The sequence below is a fragment of the Zalophus californianus genome, chromosome 10 (genome assembly GCF_009762305.2).
Source record: "Zalophus californianus isolate mZalCal1 chromosome 10, mZalCal1.pri.v2, whole genome shotgun sequence".
Taxonomy (NCBI): domain Eukaryota; kingdom Metazoa; phylum Chordata; class Mammalia; order Carnivora; family Otariidae; genus Zalophus; species Zalophus californianus.
The window spans coordinates 110,775,065-110,792,053 of NC_045604.1; the positions used below are offsets into that span (position 1 = coordinate 110,775,065).

A 16,989-nucleotide genomic window follows, 5' to 3' on the forward strand; every position below is an offset into this window, starting at 1 on the left:
GAGGGAGGCGGTCACTGTGCACGGAGTATCATTCGGGCGCCAGGCGGCTGGAGCTGAGAGTGGATGAGCTGCCCTCCTTCTGGGACTGGAACCCGCTCTGAAGGCCTTCCCCCCAGGGGGCATTAGGTCTGGGAGCCACGACGGAGATGTCGGGACATCCATGCCACCTGCTTGGGGCCGCCCATGGATGTGCCGTGAGGATGCCAACAACACGCAGCCATGCCTCCTGGGTGGGCTGTGTAGGGCGGCCACCACTGTCCCCTGCCTGGTGCCACCAGGCCCCGCATGGCCCCAGACTGTGCAATAATCGGGAGGTGAGTGCTGGGGAGCCACCCAAGACCACACCCACAGCACATGGCCGGAAGTCGACCTGAAGCCTGGACAGTTGTGGCCTCAAAGTCTGCCTTCCCATAATGCCCCAGTGCTGACCATACCCACATGTGCGTTACATGTCACCTCGAACCTGGGGGGGGGGTCTCCCATTCTCTCTAAACCTTGCTGTTGCCACACATTAGAGGCAGTGAAAGAGCCACATGCCAGCCCCACCCCGTCCCCCACAGCCTGGACTGTGCCTGGGGGGTGGGGGTGTCCGAGGATCAGCCTGCTGCAGGATCCCAGCACCCCCCCGCCCCCCAATGCCCGGCTGCTCCTTTCCCTGGGCTCAGGTTCAGCAGCGTGCAGGGGCTGAGCCTGGCGGCCTTGCAGAGGAGGAGGGTCAGGACACTTGGGGGAGGTGCTGGGGCTGCAGGCGACCCGCTCTCTTCTGTAGAATGGGGACGATGACCTCCCCCCACTGGGCAATCCTCAGGGTTCAACGAGAAATGTGTGCGAGATTTCCCAGCATGGTGCCCAGAACAGGGGGCAATGAGTACGTGGTGTTCTGTCTGAGGTGAGAGGAACATGGGCCAGCCTGGGAAACAGGGTCTAGGCCTCTTCCACCCTCCCAGCGCAAGGTGCTGGCCAGGGTCCTGGCAGCCTTGGAGCCGGTGGGGCACACTCCTTCGTGGCTCCCACACAGCCTGATGTGGGCTTCACAGAAAGTGACCACAGTCAGGGCCAGAGAAGCAGGACAGGGAAGGTGCCAGGCCGGCTCCTGGGACAGGCCTGCCCACCGGACAGACCCAGGGGGCTTCTGCAGGGTGGTGTGAGCCTGCGCAGCCCAGGCCCCCCAGGTGGGGATGCAGGGCCTGAGGTCACTGTTGAGAATCCTCACCTAGATGGTTACGTAGCCCTGGTTTCCCACCACAGAGGGGGGTGCCCTGGTCTCCAACTATAGACGGGGGTGCCCTGGTCCCCAACTATAGATGGGGATGCCCTGGTTCCCCACCATGGAGGGGGTGCCCTGGTCTCCCACTCTAGAGGGCGGTTCCCTGGTCCCTCACCATAGAGGGGGGGTTCCCTGGTCCCTCACTGTAGAGGGGGTGACCTGTCCCTCACCATAGAGGGGGGTGCCCTGGTCCCTCACTGTAGGGGGGTGGTGCTGTGGTCCCTCACCATAGAGGGGGGGTGCCCTGGTCCCTCACCATAGGGAGGGGTGCCCTGGTCCCTCACCATAGAGGGGGTTCCCTGGTCCCTTACTGTAGGGGGGTTACCTGTCCCTCACCGTGGAGGGGGTTCCCTGGCCCCTCACCATAGGGGGGGTGCCCTGGTCCCTGACCCTAGGAGGGTGGTGCCCTGGTCCCTACCGTAGAGGGGGTGCCCTGGTCCCTCACCGTAGGAGGGTGGTGCCGTGGTCCCTCACCCCAGAGGGGGGTGCCCTGGTCCCTCACCATAGGGGAGGTGACCTGTCCCTCACTGTAGGGGGGTGGTGCCCTGGTCCCTACCGTAGAGGGGGTGCACTGGTCCCTCAAGGTAGAGGAGGGTGCCCTGGTCCCTCACCGTAGAGGGGGTGCCCTGGTCCCTACCATAGAGGAGGGTGTGCTGGTCCTTACCATGGGGAGGGTGCCCTGGTTCCTCACTGTAGAGGGGGGTGGGAACATGAGAAGGGGCCCAAATGAGGCTGTAGGTGCCAAGAGCTGAGCTGCGGTGATCGGCACCGCTCCCCTCCGCCTTTGCCTGGTGGTTCACTCAGTAACTGGATAAATGCTGGGTTCTCATGGCACAGTGGGGACGCCCCCCCATTTCCCTGATCAGCCATCACCCATGGGTGACAGCAGGTGGGGGAGCCATCTGCCTTGCTGACTAGCAGAGAGAGCACAAAGAGAAGGTGCGACTCTCAGCCCGTGACACCCCTTCCCCCCACCTCCCCCACCTCTCAGGGGATAGGGTGCCGTAGGGTGCGGGAACCCACAATTCCAGGCTTGCTGGCCCCGTCATCTGTGCCTCGTCCATCCCTGGGCCCTGGGTTGTGCACGCCACCTGCACAGGGCAGGCCCGGAAGGACAGAGCCGGGGCAGAGGCTGGAGCGGGCTCCAGCAGCGGGGAGTCCCGGTCCCTGGTACAGGGAGTGTGCACTCAGAGAAGAGACGTGACCTGTCCGGGCGCGTCTCTGGCCCACAGACTCCCTGCTGTGTTCCCCGGGCAGGGCCCACCTGGTTCTGGGTACCTTTCGACAGCACAGGCTGTGGCCTCATGGCTGACGGACGAGGAGTAGGTCTGCCACTCTCCCCCGGGCAGCTCTCGCACCTGCACGGTGAAGTAGCGGATGGGGGAGGCCCCGTCGCTGCCCGGAACCCACTGGAGCTGGAGACTGCGGGCGGTCACTTCGGCCTGCGGCACCAGGAGCTCTCTGGGGGGCGCTGGTCGCTCTGCAACCAAGAGAGAACAGACCAGGGCCGCGTGAGAAGATGTTTCTCCGGGAAGGCAGAGAACAGGGAGCTGATTCCCGGTCCCTCGGGCACCTGCGGCTGCCTGGCGGCCGATTCCGGACCTGCCCCTGCCCAGATCTGACTGGAGACCCTGGCTTTCTCTTGGTGTGGAGACAGACAGACAGGAGGGTGAGCCCACACGTGCTCCCCGACGACCACACGTCCGTTGGGCATCTCCGAGTGACAGCCCCCAGGCCCATGTGGGCTCTCCCTCCGGTCTCGGGCTCAGTGCATCTGTCATGCTGACTCCTTTCCCTGGAAGCCAACCCGAGCCTGAAACACAGACAGTGTCCCGCTCAGCTCCCGTGGGGGCTGTCAGTGCCGCTCTGTGCCCACAGCGCTGGAGCCTGGGCGTGCAGGGCGCAGGGGGCCAGGACCTGGCTCCTGAGCGTGGATCATTCCCGTTGTGTGTCTCCCCCCCCCATCAACTGCAGCGGAGAAACTCCACAGAGGGAGGAATAATTGTTTGTGTATCGTGAAGATTATTGATCCTGTTAAGAATGTGTGGTGGGCAATAAAGCAGCGACCTGCGAAGATGGTGGGGGGAGCCCTTCCCCCCTCACTCCTCTGGGAGCACATGCTTGGCTGCCCGGTTCCTCCTCCCCCGAGCAATAGCCCTGCGTCCCCTCGCCAGCTGCAAGGACCACCCTCCTGGGCAAACTGGCAATGGGCAAACTCTGCTGGGGGTTCTGCGGGCCCTGGCGGAAATCCCCTAAGCTCTATGGGCCCCAGGCAGCTGGTGCAGGTGGTCGGGGTGCGGGCCAGGGTGTGCGCATGCATCCCCTCAGCCCCATCAGCAGGAGCCCCGCTGTGGACCTGGGTGCCTCCTGAAGGGCACTCGAGTTAATGCTTCCACTTGGATTTGAGTCACGTCAAACCATTAGCAAACCTGTGTCCTTCCCTGTGCCTGAGAAAGTGCTGGATTTCCCTGTGGGGCTGCATCAACTCTGAGGGAGAAGGCAAGAGCCTTTGGGAGAGGCTCTCAGGGCCCCGAGCAGGTCCTGGAAAAGGGGGAGCCTGTGGACCTGGGCAGGAGGGGGTTCTCCTGGTGTCTGTCCTCTGTCTAGGGGCCCCCCGTGCTGGGGGCCATAGGTTGGACAGTGCTGTGTGCCGATAGCCAGGGGCCCGAGTGTGCACAGCTATCTCTCCAACTGCTTCATGCTTTGGCATCTCCGGTAACTCCAAGGCTTCCATCCTCCAGTTAACAGCAGAGGTAACCGTTGGAGGAGGAGGAGGGGCTGTGCATTTGTCACCGTCCTTGGGGGACTGAGGCTCAGTGGCTGGGGTCGGGGGATTCCTAGAGGGCTGAAGGGTTTGGCCTTCCCCTGGAAGGTGTGGAGCCCCCAGAAGATCCAAAGCCACGGACAGGTGACGCCAGTGTCCCCCCCCGTTGGCCATCGGAAGGGTCAGCCATGTGCCTGGGCTGAGCGGCCCTGTCCTGAGCAGCCACCGAGTGGCCGCTGGACCTTGTGGGGCATCAGCTTCCCTACCTGCTTGGCCTGCTTGTGTGGGAATTAGAGAGAGCAGTGGGCTGCAGTGCCTGGGACGTGGCCAGAGTGTGGCCAGAATGTGGCGAGGGCTCAGTGCACGTCAGCTTCCTTTGCCTTCTACCTTTTGCAGGTTTCGGATCGGCCCTGCGCATGGTTCTTCAAATACTCTGCCTCCCTTACACTGCCTGCTCTAGATCTAGATCACACAGGCCACAGGGACACTGGTTCAACCTCTGAGCACAGCCATGGCACCAGCTCTGCCCCCGGAGGTCTACGGACCGTGCTGGCCTTCGGTGCTTCCCAGGAGGCCACCACGTGGGCGCCAGGGCACAGAGAGGGGGAGGGCCTTGCCTAAAGTCCCACAGCTCCAGAGCCTGGTGCCTGGGGACTCCTAGATGGGAGTTGGACAGGTCATCTCTCCGAGCAGACCCGCCTTCCTGTCCTCCTCTTTGCTGAGACATCCGGGCCTGACCCTGACCTCTGCACCTGGAGTGGGGGTGGCCCTGGGGAGGGAGCCCGCTGAGGCAGATAGATGTCAGAGTGGGGCTGCAGGGCACGTCAGGGGCTCACTGAGATGGAAACCCACAGCAGATTTCTGGGGGAAGAGGTGGCCTGGGGGGCCTGTGGAGGGTGTCCACGTCACTGGCCCACAGCTGCGTCCCCAGCAAAGGACTGCATCTGTCTGGGCCCCCACTTCCTCTGTAGAACGAGGCACACAGCGCTTTGCTCGCCACGCTCTGGTGAGGATAAACCAAGACAGCGTATACTAGCCACCTCGCCAGTGCTTGGGCAGAAGCGGCGTCCACAAAGGCAGATCTCCCGAGGACTGCCCGGTAGCAAATGTGTTTACGGAGCGCCTGCTCAGCTGGGCACGTGGTGGTGAACCGGTGTGTCCGGTGAACCGGACGCCAAGTGCCTGGCTTCAGGGAGCTGTCCTTCAACGCGGTGACTCAGAGCCACCCTGGGCCAGTTACACAATGGCTCTGGGAGCAGAGAGGGACATTCCTGCCTGTCCGGTAAGTGCCAGGCTGTGCAGACGTGCGACGGCGCAGGGCCTGACCTGGGGAGCCGCGCGGCCAGCACGTCCGCGGCGCCCATTCAGGCGCAGTTCTCCTCCCTGGAGCACCACGACAGTGGACTCGGCCCCGGGCCTTACCTCTCTTCTCAGTAGTGATGACGGTGGCCTCCAGAGGCTCCCCCCAGCCCTGCCTCGTCTTGGCCGATAGCCTGAAGATGTACGCGGACTCCGGGGCCAGCTCGGTGGCCGTGAACTGCCTCACCGTGGCGCCCACCTCCACCGTGGTGAACGTGTTAGGGCTGCTGCTGGCCAGGCGGTAGGCGATCTGGTACCCTGCGGGCAGGGCAGGAGGGCCACGCGTCAGTCATGTCACCCCCGCTCGGACCCCGCATTCCTGCCACCCCCCCACCTTGTTTCCCCGATGCCCTTCCTCCTGGGCCGGCATCTGAGAGGGGGCACAGCCGCGGTGATGGATGGAGCCTCTGAGCGCTGGGACCCATGACCCTCACTCCCCCTCATCCTGCCTGCCCCCAAGATGTGGAGACAGTTTCATCTTCCCCGTGGCTGCTGGAGCCGAGAGGACGTGGCTGGGAGGGCTCCCTGCTTTTTCTGTCCCTCTCACCCCTCCTGCCACCCGCCCTTCCCCTCACAGGGCCAAGGGCAGGGCGTCCTTCTAGGATGTTCCTCCAAGTGCGCCCTTCTCCTGTGGCTACACGTCCTTCCTCTCGGTCATCCTCCCCGTCGGCCTGCAGATCCCAGCCTTGGGAGTGGAAGCAAGTGCCGATGGGTCCGTTCCCTGCTGGCTGCCCCTCCCCTGCGCCCAGACCCCAGGCAATGCCAGTGTGGCCCCCGAGCTGGGGGCTCCCCTGCACATGATCCCCCTCCTGCTGAGGAAGCGGCGGGGTGCGCGTCATCATCAGCTCTGGGGGGCTTCCGCGCTCTGAACGGCTCTCGAAGTTCCTTGATTATCAAGGGATTATGGTTGATCAGACGTTATTAATGACCGAGCCTCCCAAGCAGGCTGCGCCAAGACCCCCTTCGCCTGCTTCTGAAGAGGCAGTACCAACTGTCAGGCCCAGCCCGGGCCCCAGCACACGCGGCCTCCTCAGGGGCGTGGACAGCTGTGCTCCTGAACGGATTAAAGCCAGAGCCGGTGGCCCCCCCAAACATGGGTGAGAACCAACCTGCTCCGGGCAAACAAGGAGCTCCCAGGGCGGGGTGGGGGGTGGCCAGCAGAGCTGAACTCTGTCCTCCACCAGCTCGGCCTCCACTGGCCTCCTGGGGGTGGGATGGCCGCCCAGCAACAAGGCCTCAGGAACTCCACGCCGCCCGCCTGCCTCACTGGGCGAGATGCCCCCACTCCTTTGTTGTCCTTTCCACACCTTTTTCGGCTCCATTGGTGACCGAGCTTACGCGCATCTTCCCAGGTCCTGCACTTCGTCATCTGTCCAACCACACGAGGAGCCTCTCCGGTCGGCTGTATGTGAGGCCGGGGGGGATGGTTCCATGCGCTCAGCATCAAGCCCCTGACCATGGCTGGTCACCGCCATCACCCCACAGACTGGGGGTGTGGCATGCCCTGCCCAGTCCACAACGATGGCTACTCACGGGTCTGTTGTCTGCTGGACTCTGAGTGGTTCCTTCTCTTCACCACGATGACCAGCTGTCCCCAGGCTACCAGGGGTGGCCCAGCTGGCCTCCAGCCTCTGGCTGGGGTCTCCTGCTAGACGCCTGTCCTTCCCCGTTCAGGGACCGATGACGGGCAGCCCGGAGAAAGCGGGCCGAGCTTCTCTGTACTCTCCCTCCCACCTTTCTTTCCCTCGCCCTGTTGTGGGTGGGGCGCCTGGAGTTTGGGTGCCAAGGGAAACTGGTGCCGAGCCTTCGGAGACTCCTGGGCACGTCGCCGCCTGAGGGTGAGGACACTGTGGTCACTGTAGCCACCGCAAGGGGCTCTCCTGCTGACCTCCTGGCTCCCTGAGCCTTTACAACGGCCACGACAGGAAGCCTACGTATCCTCACGTGGCCATGAAGCCGTACAGCTTAGAGAGGGTAAGTGGTCTGCCTGAGGTCACACAGAAAGTAACCAGCAGAGCCGGGCCAGGAGCCCTGAGTCTGTCTCACTTTCTACTGAGTCATACTGTTCCTGTGAAAAGAGAACATCTGCCCCAATCTTCCAGCAAAGGGAGAGACCCCTTGCCAAATCCTGGCTACTGGAGACCGCGCAGCCCAAGTGCCTGCAGCACGAGCATATTTCCAAAGGACAACAGCATGCGGGGCGTGACCAGCACGTGCTTTGGAAGCACACCTGCCTGGGTTGCGATCCAGGCTCTGGGAATTCTCTGCTGCGTGACTGTGACCCAGCAACATGCCCCCTCTGGGTCTCTGTTAGGGAGTGCGAGGGGGCGGTGCAGCAGGGAGTGGCTCGTGGGGAGGGTGCTGGGCGCCGCGGGAGGGGAGGGGAGGTGCGCAGGGCCGCCAAGCGCCCACACACACTCACTCTGTGTTGTAACGTGATTACAGAAGAAGGACCATAGGCAGTTCTCCACCCTCTGAGGCTGCAGGACACAGCGTCCCCACCAGTCCCTCCGCCTGCCGCTCTGGACATCCTTTGTCATGCAGCCTCCAAGGAGTTTCATCCTCAGCACCTCTGGCCCTCACCCAGGCGCCTGCTGAGTCTGGCAGCTCTGGGGAAGGGTGCTGAGAGCCAGGCAGCGGGAGCCCAGGAACAGGACCCAGACAGACATGGGTCAGGCTCCCGCTCGGTCCCTTCAGAGCTGGGGATGGGACCTAGACGTGGAAGGGACACCCCGGGCCCGCCAGGCTGGTCCCGTTTGCTGTGCGCTCTGCACTGAGCTGGGCACAGAGCCAACATCGAGTGCGGCCCCTCCACACGTGTCACCTGACAGCGCTGTGTCCTGGGGCAGGGACTGCGCTTTTAGGGCCCGCGTCTCTGGCCGGCTGCCTTCTGGCCGAAACAGGGTCTCTTGTCCTGAAATTCACATTCATCTTGGAAAACTCCTAGCCTTAAGCTGCCTTTTTTTTTTTTTTAAATGAAGGCATTAAAATGTTCTATTGCAATGTTTTGTCATTACTCTGTGAATTGTTTTATACTCACATGGCTCACAAATAACACGAGAATGTAAGGAACTAGTTTAAAGAAGTCTCCTCCCACCCAGGCCCCGGCTTCTTGGGTGTCTTTCTGGGAAGCACTGGAGAGCACGGGGCCGCTAAGGCAACCACGAAGACACGCTTGTCCTTGCCTGCATGTGCACGCAGTGTGCACGCATCCTGCCCCGCACTGGGTTCTCCTTGGTAGCACCTCTCGGTCGGTATTCGCTCTGTCACGTGTCTGGTCCTTCCCAAGTCTCACCATCTGTTTGTGGCCCTTCTCATACTCATGCCTGAGAGTCACGACGTCCTTGCCCCTGACGGTCATGATTTCCACCAGGTGCTCAAGCCCTAATTATTCCTATAGCACCCACAGCCCCGGCCCTGGGAATGGGGGTGAAGTCAGCATACTTCCTCCTCTGCCTCGTCGGTCACACATGGTTGATTGCTCAGAGTATTGCTGTTATTTCTCTTCTGGTTTGTGTCTTTGACACCCCCCCGCAGCCATGAAAGTTCTGTCAAAAGATGCTCTTAAAGCACCTCTACCCTCAGGATTACCCCCCTCCGGCTGTGTTGAGTCATGTTATTATTTTTATGTTGTCAAGATTTGCAGCGGGATTGCGGGGGACTAGTGATGCCCATTCAGCAAATTTAAAGTGGCGCACGGTCTAGATCAAAGCTTGGGTGGAAGCCATCTGCTGTCCCAAGGCGGTGTTGCCCGCATGGGGATGCACTCCATATACAGAGGCTGAAGCGAGCCTCATGTAGGACCGGGGTCAGCCAGGGGCCTTGGTGGCAACCCTTTCCTCCCCCCGACCGTGGGGAGGGGGGTCAGTCTGTGCCCAGAATAAAAAGCAACAGACCAATGCCATTAACATATGCATATCCCTAAAGTAGAGAAAGAAGATAAGGAAGGATATTTTGTAAAGACAAACTGACAGAGCACAGAGACCACATTGACAGACATAGACATTACCCACAAGAACAGGAGCAAACAACATTTTTAAAACCTCAAGAATGAGGTGTGACCCAGTGTCAGTGAGTTCAGCCATCTGAATATCGCTCCTGGTGATGAAGAGATACCAACCCTCCTCAAAGAAAGAGTCTGACTTTGCACCAGAAGAGGGCTGATGTATGTAGGCCTGGGGCTTGGGCCCTGGCTACGTGCACACGGGATTTCTGGGTAGGAGGAGCTAAACAGGTTTTATCTTCACGGTGTGAGAACACATGCCTATAGCTGAGAGAGAAAGGAGATGCAGGAGCCACCTGCCGGCACACGCTCCCCCAGCATCCGGAGTGGGCGGACACCTGGCCATGCGTGTACACATCTTAGGAGACGTCCCAGCGCCCCTGGAGCCCAAGAATGCATCCTGCAGGCCCCTCCTCCGTACTCAACACTTCGGCTGCCGGGAGGCCCTAAGCCAGGCTTCAACCCCAACCCCAAGGCGACTCTCAGCTTCTCTTTTCCAGCCACTGAAGCAGAGTAGCTTAGGCCACCCCCAAATATGCCATTTTCACATATTGATTATTTTGGATTAAAATTACTTAAGCAGCGGCCAGTGCCAGAGGGACACTCTGACCCTCCTCTGTCCCCTTGGAAGCAGGAAATCAGTCCCCCTTGCTGCATCAGGAGGGAGAGAGGCAGCCTTGTAGCCAACCATGGGCAGTAACCCTGTTACTTCCCTAGTTTACCGCCCCAAGCCAAACCCCTCGTCTTGTCAATTCGTCATCAATTTACTGTTTCTTTGACTCAAAGGCATTAAAAACAGCCTGCGTTGGTCACTTTTGAGCCTCCGATCTTTGGGGCTCCTGTACATATAAAATTAAATTTGTTTTCCTCCTGTTCATCTGTCTTATGTGAACTTAATTCTTGGACCAGCCGTAGAACCCAGGAGGGAAAAGGGAGACGCTCTCACCCCCACACTATGAATCAAGAAAATGACTTGCCCCCACCTATTAGAGCCTCTGCATTTCACGCACAGGGCATGTGTCCGTTTTACCCCTAGGGCCAGGAAGGGGGCACAGTGAGCAGGGGACAGAGCTGCGCCTTCAGTGTGGGAGCCCTATTCTGCCCAGGAGGACCTGCTGCTTCCCCAGCTCCTTCTTGCTCTAAAACGGGAGAATTCTGATGATCTGAAGAAAAGAGAGACAAATGGAAAATAACCTGGTCGCTCTACAGGACATTTGCAAGGTGACTAAGGGACTGGGAGAGACCGCAAGGCATTTGGGAACGGGGGGTGGGGGGGACGCATCCGAGCGCTAGGGGGTCGACGCTAGCACAGCAGAGAGGCAGGAACGCCGAGGCCAGGGTTCCTCTGGAGAGGATGAGTTGTTTCGGAGAGTGGACAGAAAAACGGGAGTTGTCTGGAAGAGGCTTGGGGCACCTGCATCAGGAATAAGGTCCAGGCAGTGGGTTCCAGGCCCCTGCAGCAGGGGCTGGAGTCAGGCTCCCGCTAGGTGTGGGATGTGCACGACAACCTGAGAGGGGCAGCCCCCCACCGGACCCTGCCCAGCCAATGCCAGAGCCCTCGGCCGTTAGAGCCCAGAGCACCAAGGAGGGGTAGAGCCTACGCCAGGATGGGAGGTGGCCCGAGGCTCCAGGGCCTCTGAATGTCACATCCCACGGGCCGCCGTGGGCCACCACTGGCCACGCTGGCCAGGAGAGGAGGATGGAGCCAGCTACTCAGGGCAGGTGCTAGAGATGCTGGGGGGCAGGTGCTGGGGGGGGAGTCTCTGCCCACACAGGATACTTTCTGTTCTATGGATGTTGCTGCCTGAGCCCTGAGGGGCGCAGTCGACTCCAAGACAGCCCAGAGCAAAGAGTTTTCTCGGGAGGTGAGCCCAGGAGACAGAGGAAGCTGGTAGACGGTGCGAGTAAGGAGCTGCCCTGCTGGGCCAAGGCTCTGCCCACTGGGGTGGTGGGGGTGGCAGGGGCTGCGGTGGCGTCCCCCCAGCCCCCAGCAGTTATGGGCTGGGGGTTGCTGCTGGGCACTCCCCCAGGAGCCTGGCCCCAGGGCAGAGAGTGCCCTCCTGCACGGCACACTGCCGGCCCCTCGGACGCTGTGGGCCGGGCCGTGGGGGGCAGTGCCGGGGCCCCACGGGCTGACCGCGCACACAGCACCTGCCACCATCCTGAGGTCACTGTTCCTATCTTAGGAACGGCTCTTGGTCATCATTTTCCTATGCATATGAACTTGAAACAAAACTGATTTTACTCCAAGTGCAGGCTTTTCATTCGTGTCTTCTTACTACATCTCAGAAGCGTCCTTCTTGTCCTTCAGAAATGTGAGTTTTGATCGGCTGTAATATTGCATGCATAGACCTGCCCCTCGAGGCGCCACCAGCACTGAGCAGGAAGGGGGCTGTTTGCAGCGGGATTGTCCCGGGCTCCTCTGCCCCCGCAGCACGGAGACCACGAGGCCCGCTTCCTAAAGCCACGGCGCCGACTCTGAAGCCACACACGGAACAGCAAGGCACGGCATCGTGCGTGCGCAACTGTGGGAAACCTGGCTTATCATCTCTGCCTCTGCTCTAGCTCCCACACGAGCCACTGGGAGAAAGTCCCTCAGCCCGTGGGTATGTTCGTGCCTTCCTCTTATCCGCCCTAAACTCAGGGTGATCTCCTCCAGTCCCCGTTCTGTGGTCCGGTGAATGGAAAGACGGCCACCTCAAATGTCCTTACAACGCCCTAGCCTCAACGGGCAGGAGAGGAGAGCCTTTTCTTGTGCACAAATGGCAAAAGGAAGTAGCTGAGTACCCATTCTTGCATTTGTAGGGAATAACGGAAGATAGTGTTGAGGGAAAAGAGCATTTTGGTGGAAAAGGCTAGTTATGTAATTACAGCTCGAGCGTGATCAGAAACATTAGCATGCTGGATGTCAGAGGTGCAAGGGCAGAAGGCTGCGCTGGGTGTTAGGAAAGAATGGGCAAGTCGAATCAATAGTAGGAGGAAAACACAGCCCAAGTGAAGTTTGATTTGTAAGCTTATGGGTGAATTATGATAATACAGGCAGGCATTCGGGGGGCAAGGCCAAGTATGAGCCGCATTGATCCAGGGTGAAGACTGAAACTACGCAGTCTCTGAACACGCCCAGAAGATGGAAAAAAACAACGGGCATCTAGAAAATGAGAATTGGGGAAGGGCGTGTATTTCAAGCCTGACACCACTTCTAGAATCTTTAGCTGTGTGAGATCCAGGAGGAGGTTCTAAGATGCTGCTGTTGGTGGGAGCCTCCTGGCGGGGGGTGATTCCTGGGGGGTGGTGGGTCTCAGCTGCCTCGCTCAGATGGGGTGACTGTAGACTGGCACTCAGAGCCCTCTGGGGGAGCTGCGTCTGGTGCATTGGGTGGTTGCAGGCCTCTTGCAGGCTGTGTGCTTCCCGTACAAGTGAAAGGCACCCATCTGAGAATCGCCTGTTTGGTGATACGTCCCTAGGGCCTGATGCTCGGGGGCCCGAAGCCAAAGCCTCCAGTGGGGCATGGTGCTGTCGACCCCCTTGGTAGCCCCTGTGGGTGGATGTGAGTAGTGAAGGCCCTGTCAGCACCCACAACTTGTTCCAGAGAGCCCACGGCAGCAGAATGGCCCTGGAGGAGCCCAGCCCAGGCACGATGTGGCTTGTTGGTCTTACAGCTTATCTGTGTGAGGGTGGCGGCAGACAAATGCAACAGTGGATCAAAACTCTGTAATTGCAAACAGGGATTATATTCACTCGCACTCCCAATTCTCAGCAGAGTCTTTGCACACACTTCTGTAATAAGCTAAGGGTAAATGTTAGGCCCTCGGTAGGCAGTTGGAAGTGGGGGGAGGCTCTGGTGTGTGTGGCCGGGCAGCCCCGCGTGGGTTTAAGGAGCACATGCATCATGTTAGCTTGGTAGCATTTAAGGGAGTGCAGAGTCGTCATCGAGGGAGGGAGGGTGACCGTGCTCAGGTGGCTCCTGCCACATCCCCCAAAGGCAGGCGCTAAATGCTAAAAGCTCTCCACAGTAAAATATTTACGTAAGTAAGCAAGTGCTTTTCCCCCGTGGGTGACTGGTGGTGTTTCGTGCTGTTAATCTTTTTTCGAAATGCAATAACATGTTTTGATATAGATTATAAAGCACGGGCTGCAGAGGTGTTTATAAACTCAGAAGGCCGCGCTGCCCAAGTGGGAGCATTGATTCAAGGTCTCTGGGTGGGAAGCCAGTCTTGCAAAAAAGATGTCTCCCTTTCTCTCCCACGAACACCGGCCTGAATCTTTAGAAACTGTTTTCTCATCCTTCCTACAGCATCTGCAATTTGGTGTGCTAGCTGCAATAATACCCAGGTGACAGGTTACCCAGACATTTGCTACCATTATAACTAAAGGCCATTACAACAAAAGATGCTCAGATGTGGTGTTTTTCTGCATTACAGGTAGACATAGCACTGTTTTACTTTCTGTCTGCTTTGCCGCGGTTGGAATGCTCCAAGTATTTAAATACTGCCCTCTCCTTACTTGGATTTTTGTGATTTTTAGTGACCCCTCCCACCCCCAGGAACTACAGACAAAACCCAAATTTGAAACTCGGTTTCCCTTAGGAGCATCTTATAACCTGGCTCCAACCTGCCTTTCCTGGTTCTTCTCCCTGTCTTGTCCATGTGAAACCGCTGCTGGGGAGCACCAGCTAGATGCTGGCACCAGGCAAAGACTTGGGCGTCAAGAAAAAAATCTCTGGTCCAGGAGACACGATAAAATACGAGACAGCCATGCATTTGAGCAAACATTCGTTGAGTGCTTACCACGTGGTGGGCGTTGTGCTAAGGTCCTCATGCACAACTCAGTCAACACTATGAGGGAGTATGAGTGTTATTCCCATTTGAGGAATAGGGAAACTGAGGCACAGAAAGGCTCAGTGACATGCCTAAATTCACCAGGCTGGGCTGCTGAGTCTGCAAGCTTGCCCACGCTGCCTTCAGACTGTCCGGAGTGTGGTGCTTAAAACTCAGGGGAGAGTAGAGCAGGCAGGCAGGGATTCATGAGTTTATCCTGCAACCTATGGCCGTGGGGATGTGGGGGAGGGTGAATCACGCCGCCTGGGGGCATGAAGTCGGGAAACTTCCTGAGAACAGCGGGCTGAGTCAGATCCTGAGATCAGCTGGCTGTTCAGCCTTTCCTCTTGCTGTGTCTCGCCCTCTGCAGCCCAAAGAGGCAGAGCCTGTTGACCCTCCCGTGTGCCCCAGTCCTGCCACCGTGTCCCGAGTGGTGCCCAGGGAGTGATGCGGCTGCAAGTCCAGAGTGGGAAGAGAGGCCACCACTCAGAGTGAGGACGGGAGGGATTCACAGCGACCCTGAGAGGGGCCAGGTGCACGCTGACCCCGGCCTACAGGGCCAGTGTGCAGGGAACAGCCCCTGCTTCCCCATCGTGGAAACAGCAGGAGATGGGAAGACACACAAGTTTCAAGTCTACGTGAAAGTCCTTGTGACCAAAAATAAAAGGGGAACTTTTGCAACATCTATGACAGTGAATATTGTTAATGATCATGTCGGGTGGTTTTTCCTGGGCTAAGTTGTCCGGACCCCGTGTCACGGCACTAACACCAGCAGAGCCAGGCCTCCAACTCAGACTCGGATTTTGGGCTCAGGTCTCTCAGCCACTTGGTACTTGGATGCCGCCAACGTGTAAGGCATGTGAAAGCCCGTAAGGAAGGGGTGAGTCCCCAAGAGAAAAATGGCCAAAGGACGTGTTACGGGCTGAACTGCATCCCCCAAGTTGCCATGTTCAGTCCAGCCCTGAGCACCTCCAGTGTGACTGTATTTGGGGAGAGGGTCTTTACAGAGGGGTTAAGGTAAAATGAAGTTCTGGGGCGGGGCCCTGATCCAGTGGGACTGGTGCCCGTACAAAAGGAGATCAGGACAGAGATATGCACAGAGGGACGACCAGGTAAGGGAGGGCATGGGGAGGCCAAGGAGAGAGGCCACTGGACATACCAGCCCTGCCCACACCTAGATCTCACACCTCCAGCCTCTGGAGTTGACAGAAAATAGATTCCTATTGTTTAGGCCACGTGCTGTGTGGTTCTCTATGGCAGCCCCAGCAAACTAGTACAGAACATCAACTGGAAATTCCCAAGAGGAAAAAATAAATTACGGCTAGTAAACTTTGAAAATGTCCCCTTCATATAAATATTCTATTTTATGTATCAAACTGGCCAAGATTTAAAAAAAAAACCATTAATGTCGATGCTGGTGAAGGTGGGGTGACATGGGCATTGCTATCAGGAGAGCTGACTGACACAGCGTTCCTGGAGGGAGAGTGTGACAAGTAGGTGAAGAACTCTGGAAATGTTCTAGCACCTTCTCCCAGTTATTCTGCTTCCAGGCCTGCATCCTGAGGAGATCATCAGAAACGCTGTGAAGATTCACCTCTAAGGACATCAGTCACATCGTTATTTCTGACTGTACAATTTGGGAGATCATCTATATTTTTAAAAATTTTCAATTATAATGTATTTGCATTTAAACATTACATTATTGGGATGAACCTGTTCGTACCTTGGGTGTCCAAACAGTACTGAAGTATACAGAGAGAGTCTGCTTTCAGCAATGCGATAAACCAGATGTCCTGAAAAACCTTCTTGTTAAGACATCCAAAACTAATTAATATGGTATCAAGAAAAGAAAACCTAAGTGCATGGTTGAATCAGCAAGCAAGAAGGAGAAATGATAGAGATTGAAAAGGAAATAGGAACAATGAGTTGAGATGAAGCCCAGGGCAGCCCAGGGATGGGAGCAGCCGACAGACCTGCAAGGCTGGGCATGCTCATCTGGCATTGGGGAACCCTTCCGCACACGCACCAGGATGCTGGAAACGCTGCAAACGTCCTGGTCGGGTGTGTGCAAAAACGGACAGTGAGGGTGTGTACGTAGGAAAGATTCATGACGTGGGAAGAGAAGAGCCAACTCGCAGAAAAACACGCGACAAGAGTTTGTATGAAATCTAAAAACATGCAGCACTAATATTAGATTTTTAGGCTTAAATTTAACTCTAGGAAAGTCATACAGAAAACTGAAGGAGAGATGAACACAAAATCCCTTGGGGGGCCTGGTGGGCTGTCCATCCTAGACGGGTCGGCAGGGACACGTGCGGGTCACCACTGCTAAACATACATGCAGTATGACAAAGAGGCTCCCTTTTAAGTAGGAAATATTTTATAATTAAAATATTAGAAAAATGATTAGAAGAAAAAATATTAACATTATCTTTGGGCGGTAGAATTGTGGGTGATTCTCATTTTCTTTTGTTTGAATTTTCTGTTTTTTAAATTTATAGTAAATGTGTTATTTTTATCTTATGATTGTCCTTCTTGATTATAAATCTTTCAAACATACAGAAAATACTGGGAATAATATAGATGGAACACCCAAGTATTCATTGCACCAACTGAACAAATCTTGAGATTTTGCCAAATTTGACTGTTTTTGTTTTTTTCATATAAGAGAGAAGATGAAGCAGAAAAAGTTGAGGCCGTCCTGTGGCCCCACCGGATCCTCTTCTTCAGAGGCAACTCGGGGTGTCTTCCTGTCCGTGAGTGCACACTTTCACATGTG

At 57.4% G+C, this 16,989-nt stretch overlaps 1 protein-coding gene across 5 annotated transcripts in view; it reads right to left on the bottom strand.

Annotated features, from left to right (window-relative positions):
* The window catches only part of SDK1 (sidekick cell adhesion molecule 1), an 887,311-nt gene that overhangs the window by 83,732 nt on the left and 786,590 nt on the right, over positions 1-16,989 (bottom strand). For all 5 annotated transcript variants that reach the window (XM_027612939.2, XM_027612937.2, XM_027612941.2 and 2 more), the window contains 2 exons: positions 5,454-5,648; positions 2,546-2,747 (listed from right to left, as the gene is read on the bottom strand). In XM_027612939.2, coding sequence (XP_027468740.2) covers positions 2,546-2,747; positions 5,454-5,648 — 397 coding nt within the window. The remainder of the gene's footprint in view (positions 1-2,545; positions 2,748-5,453; positions 5,649-16,989) is intronic.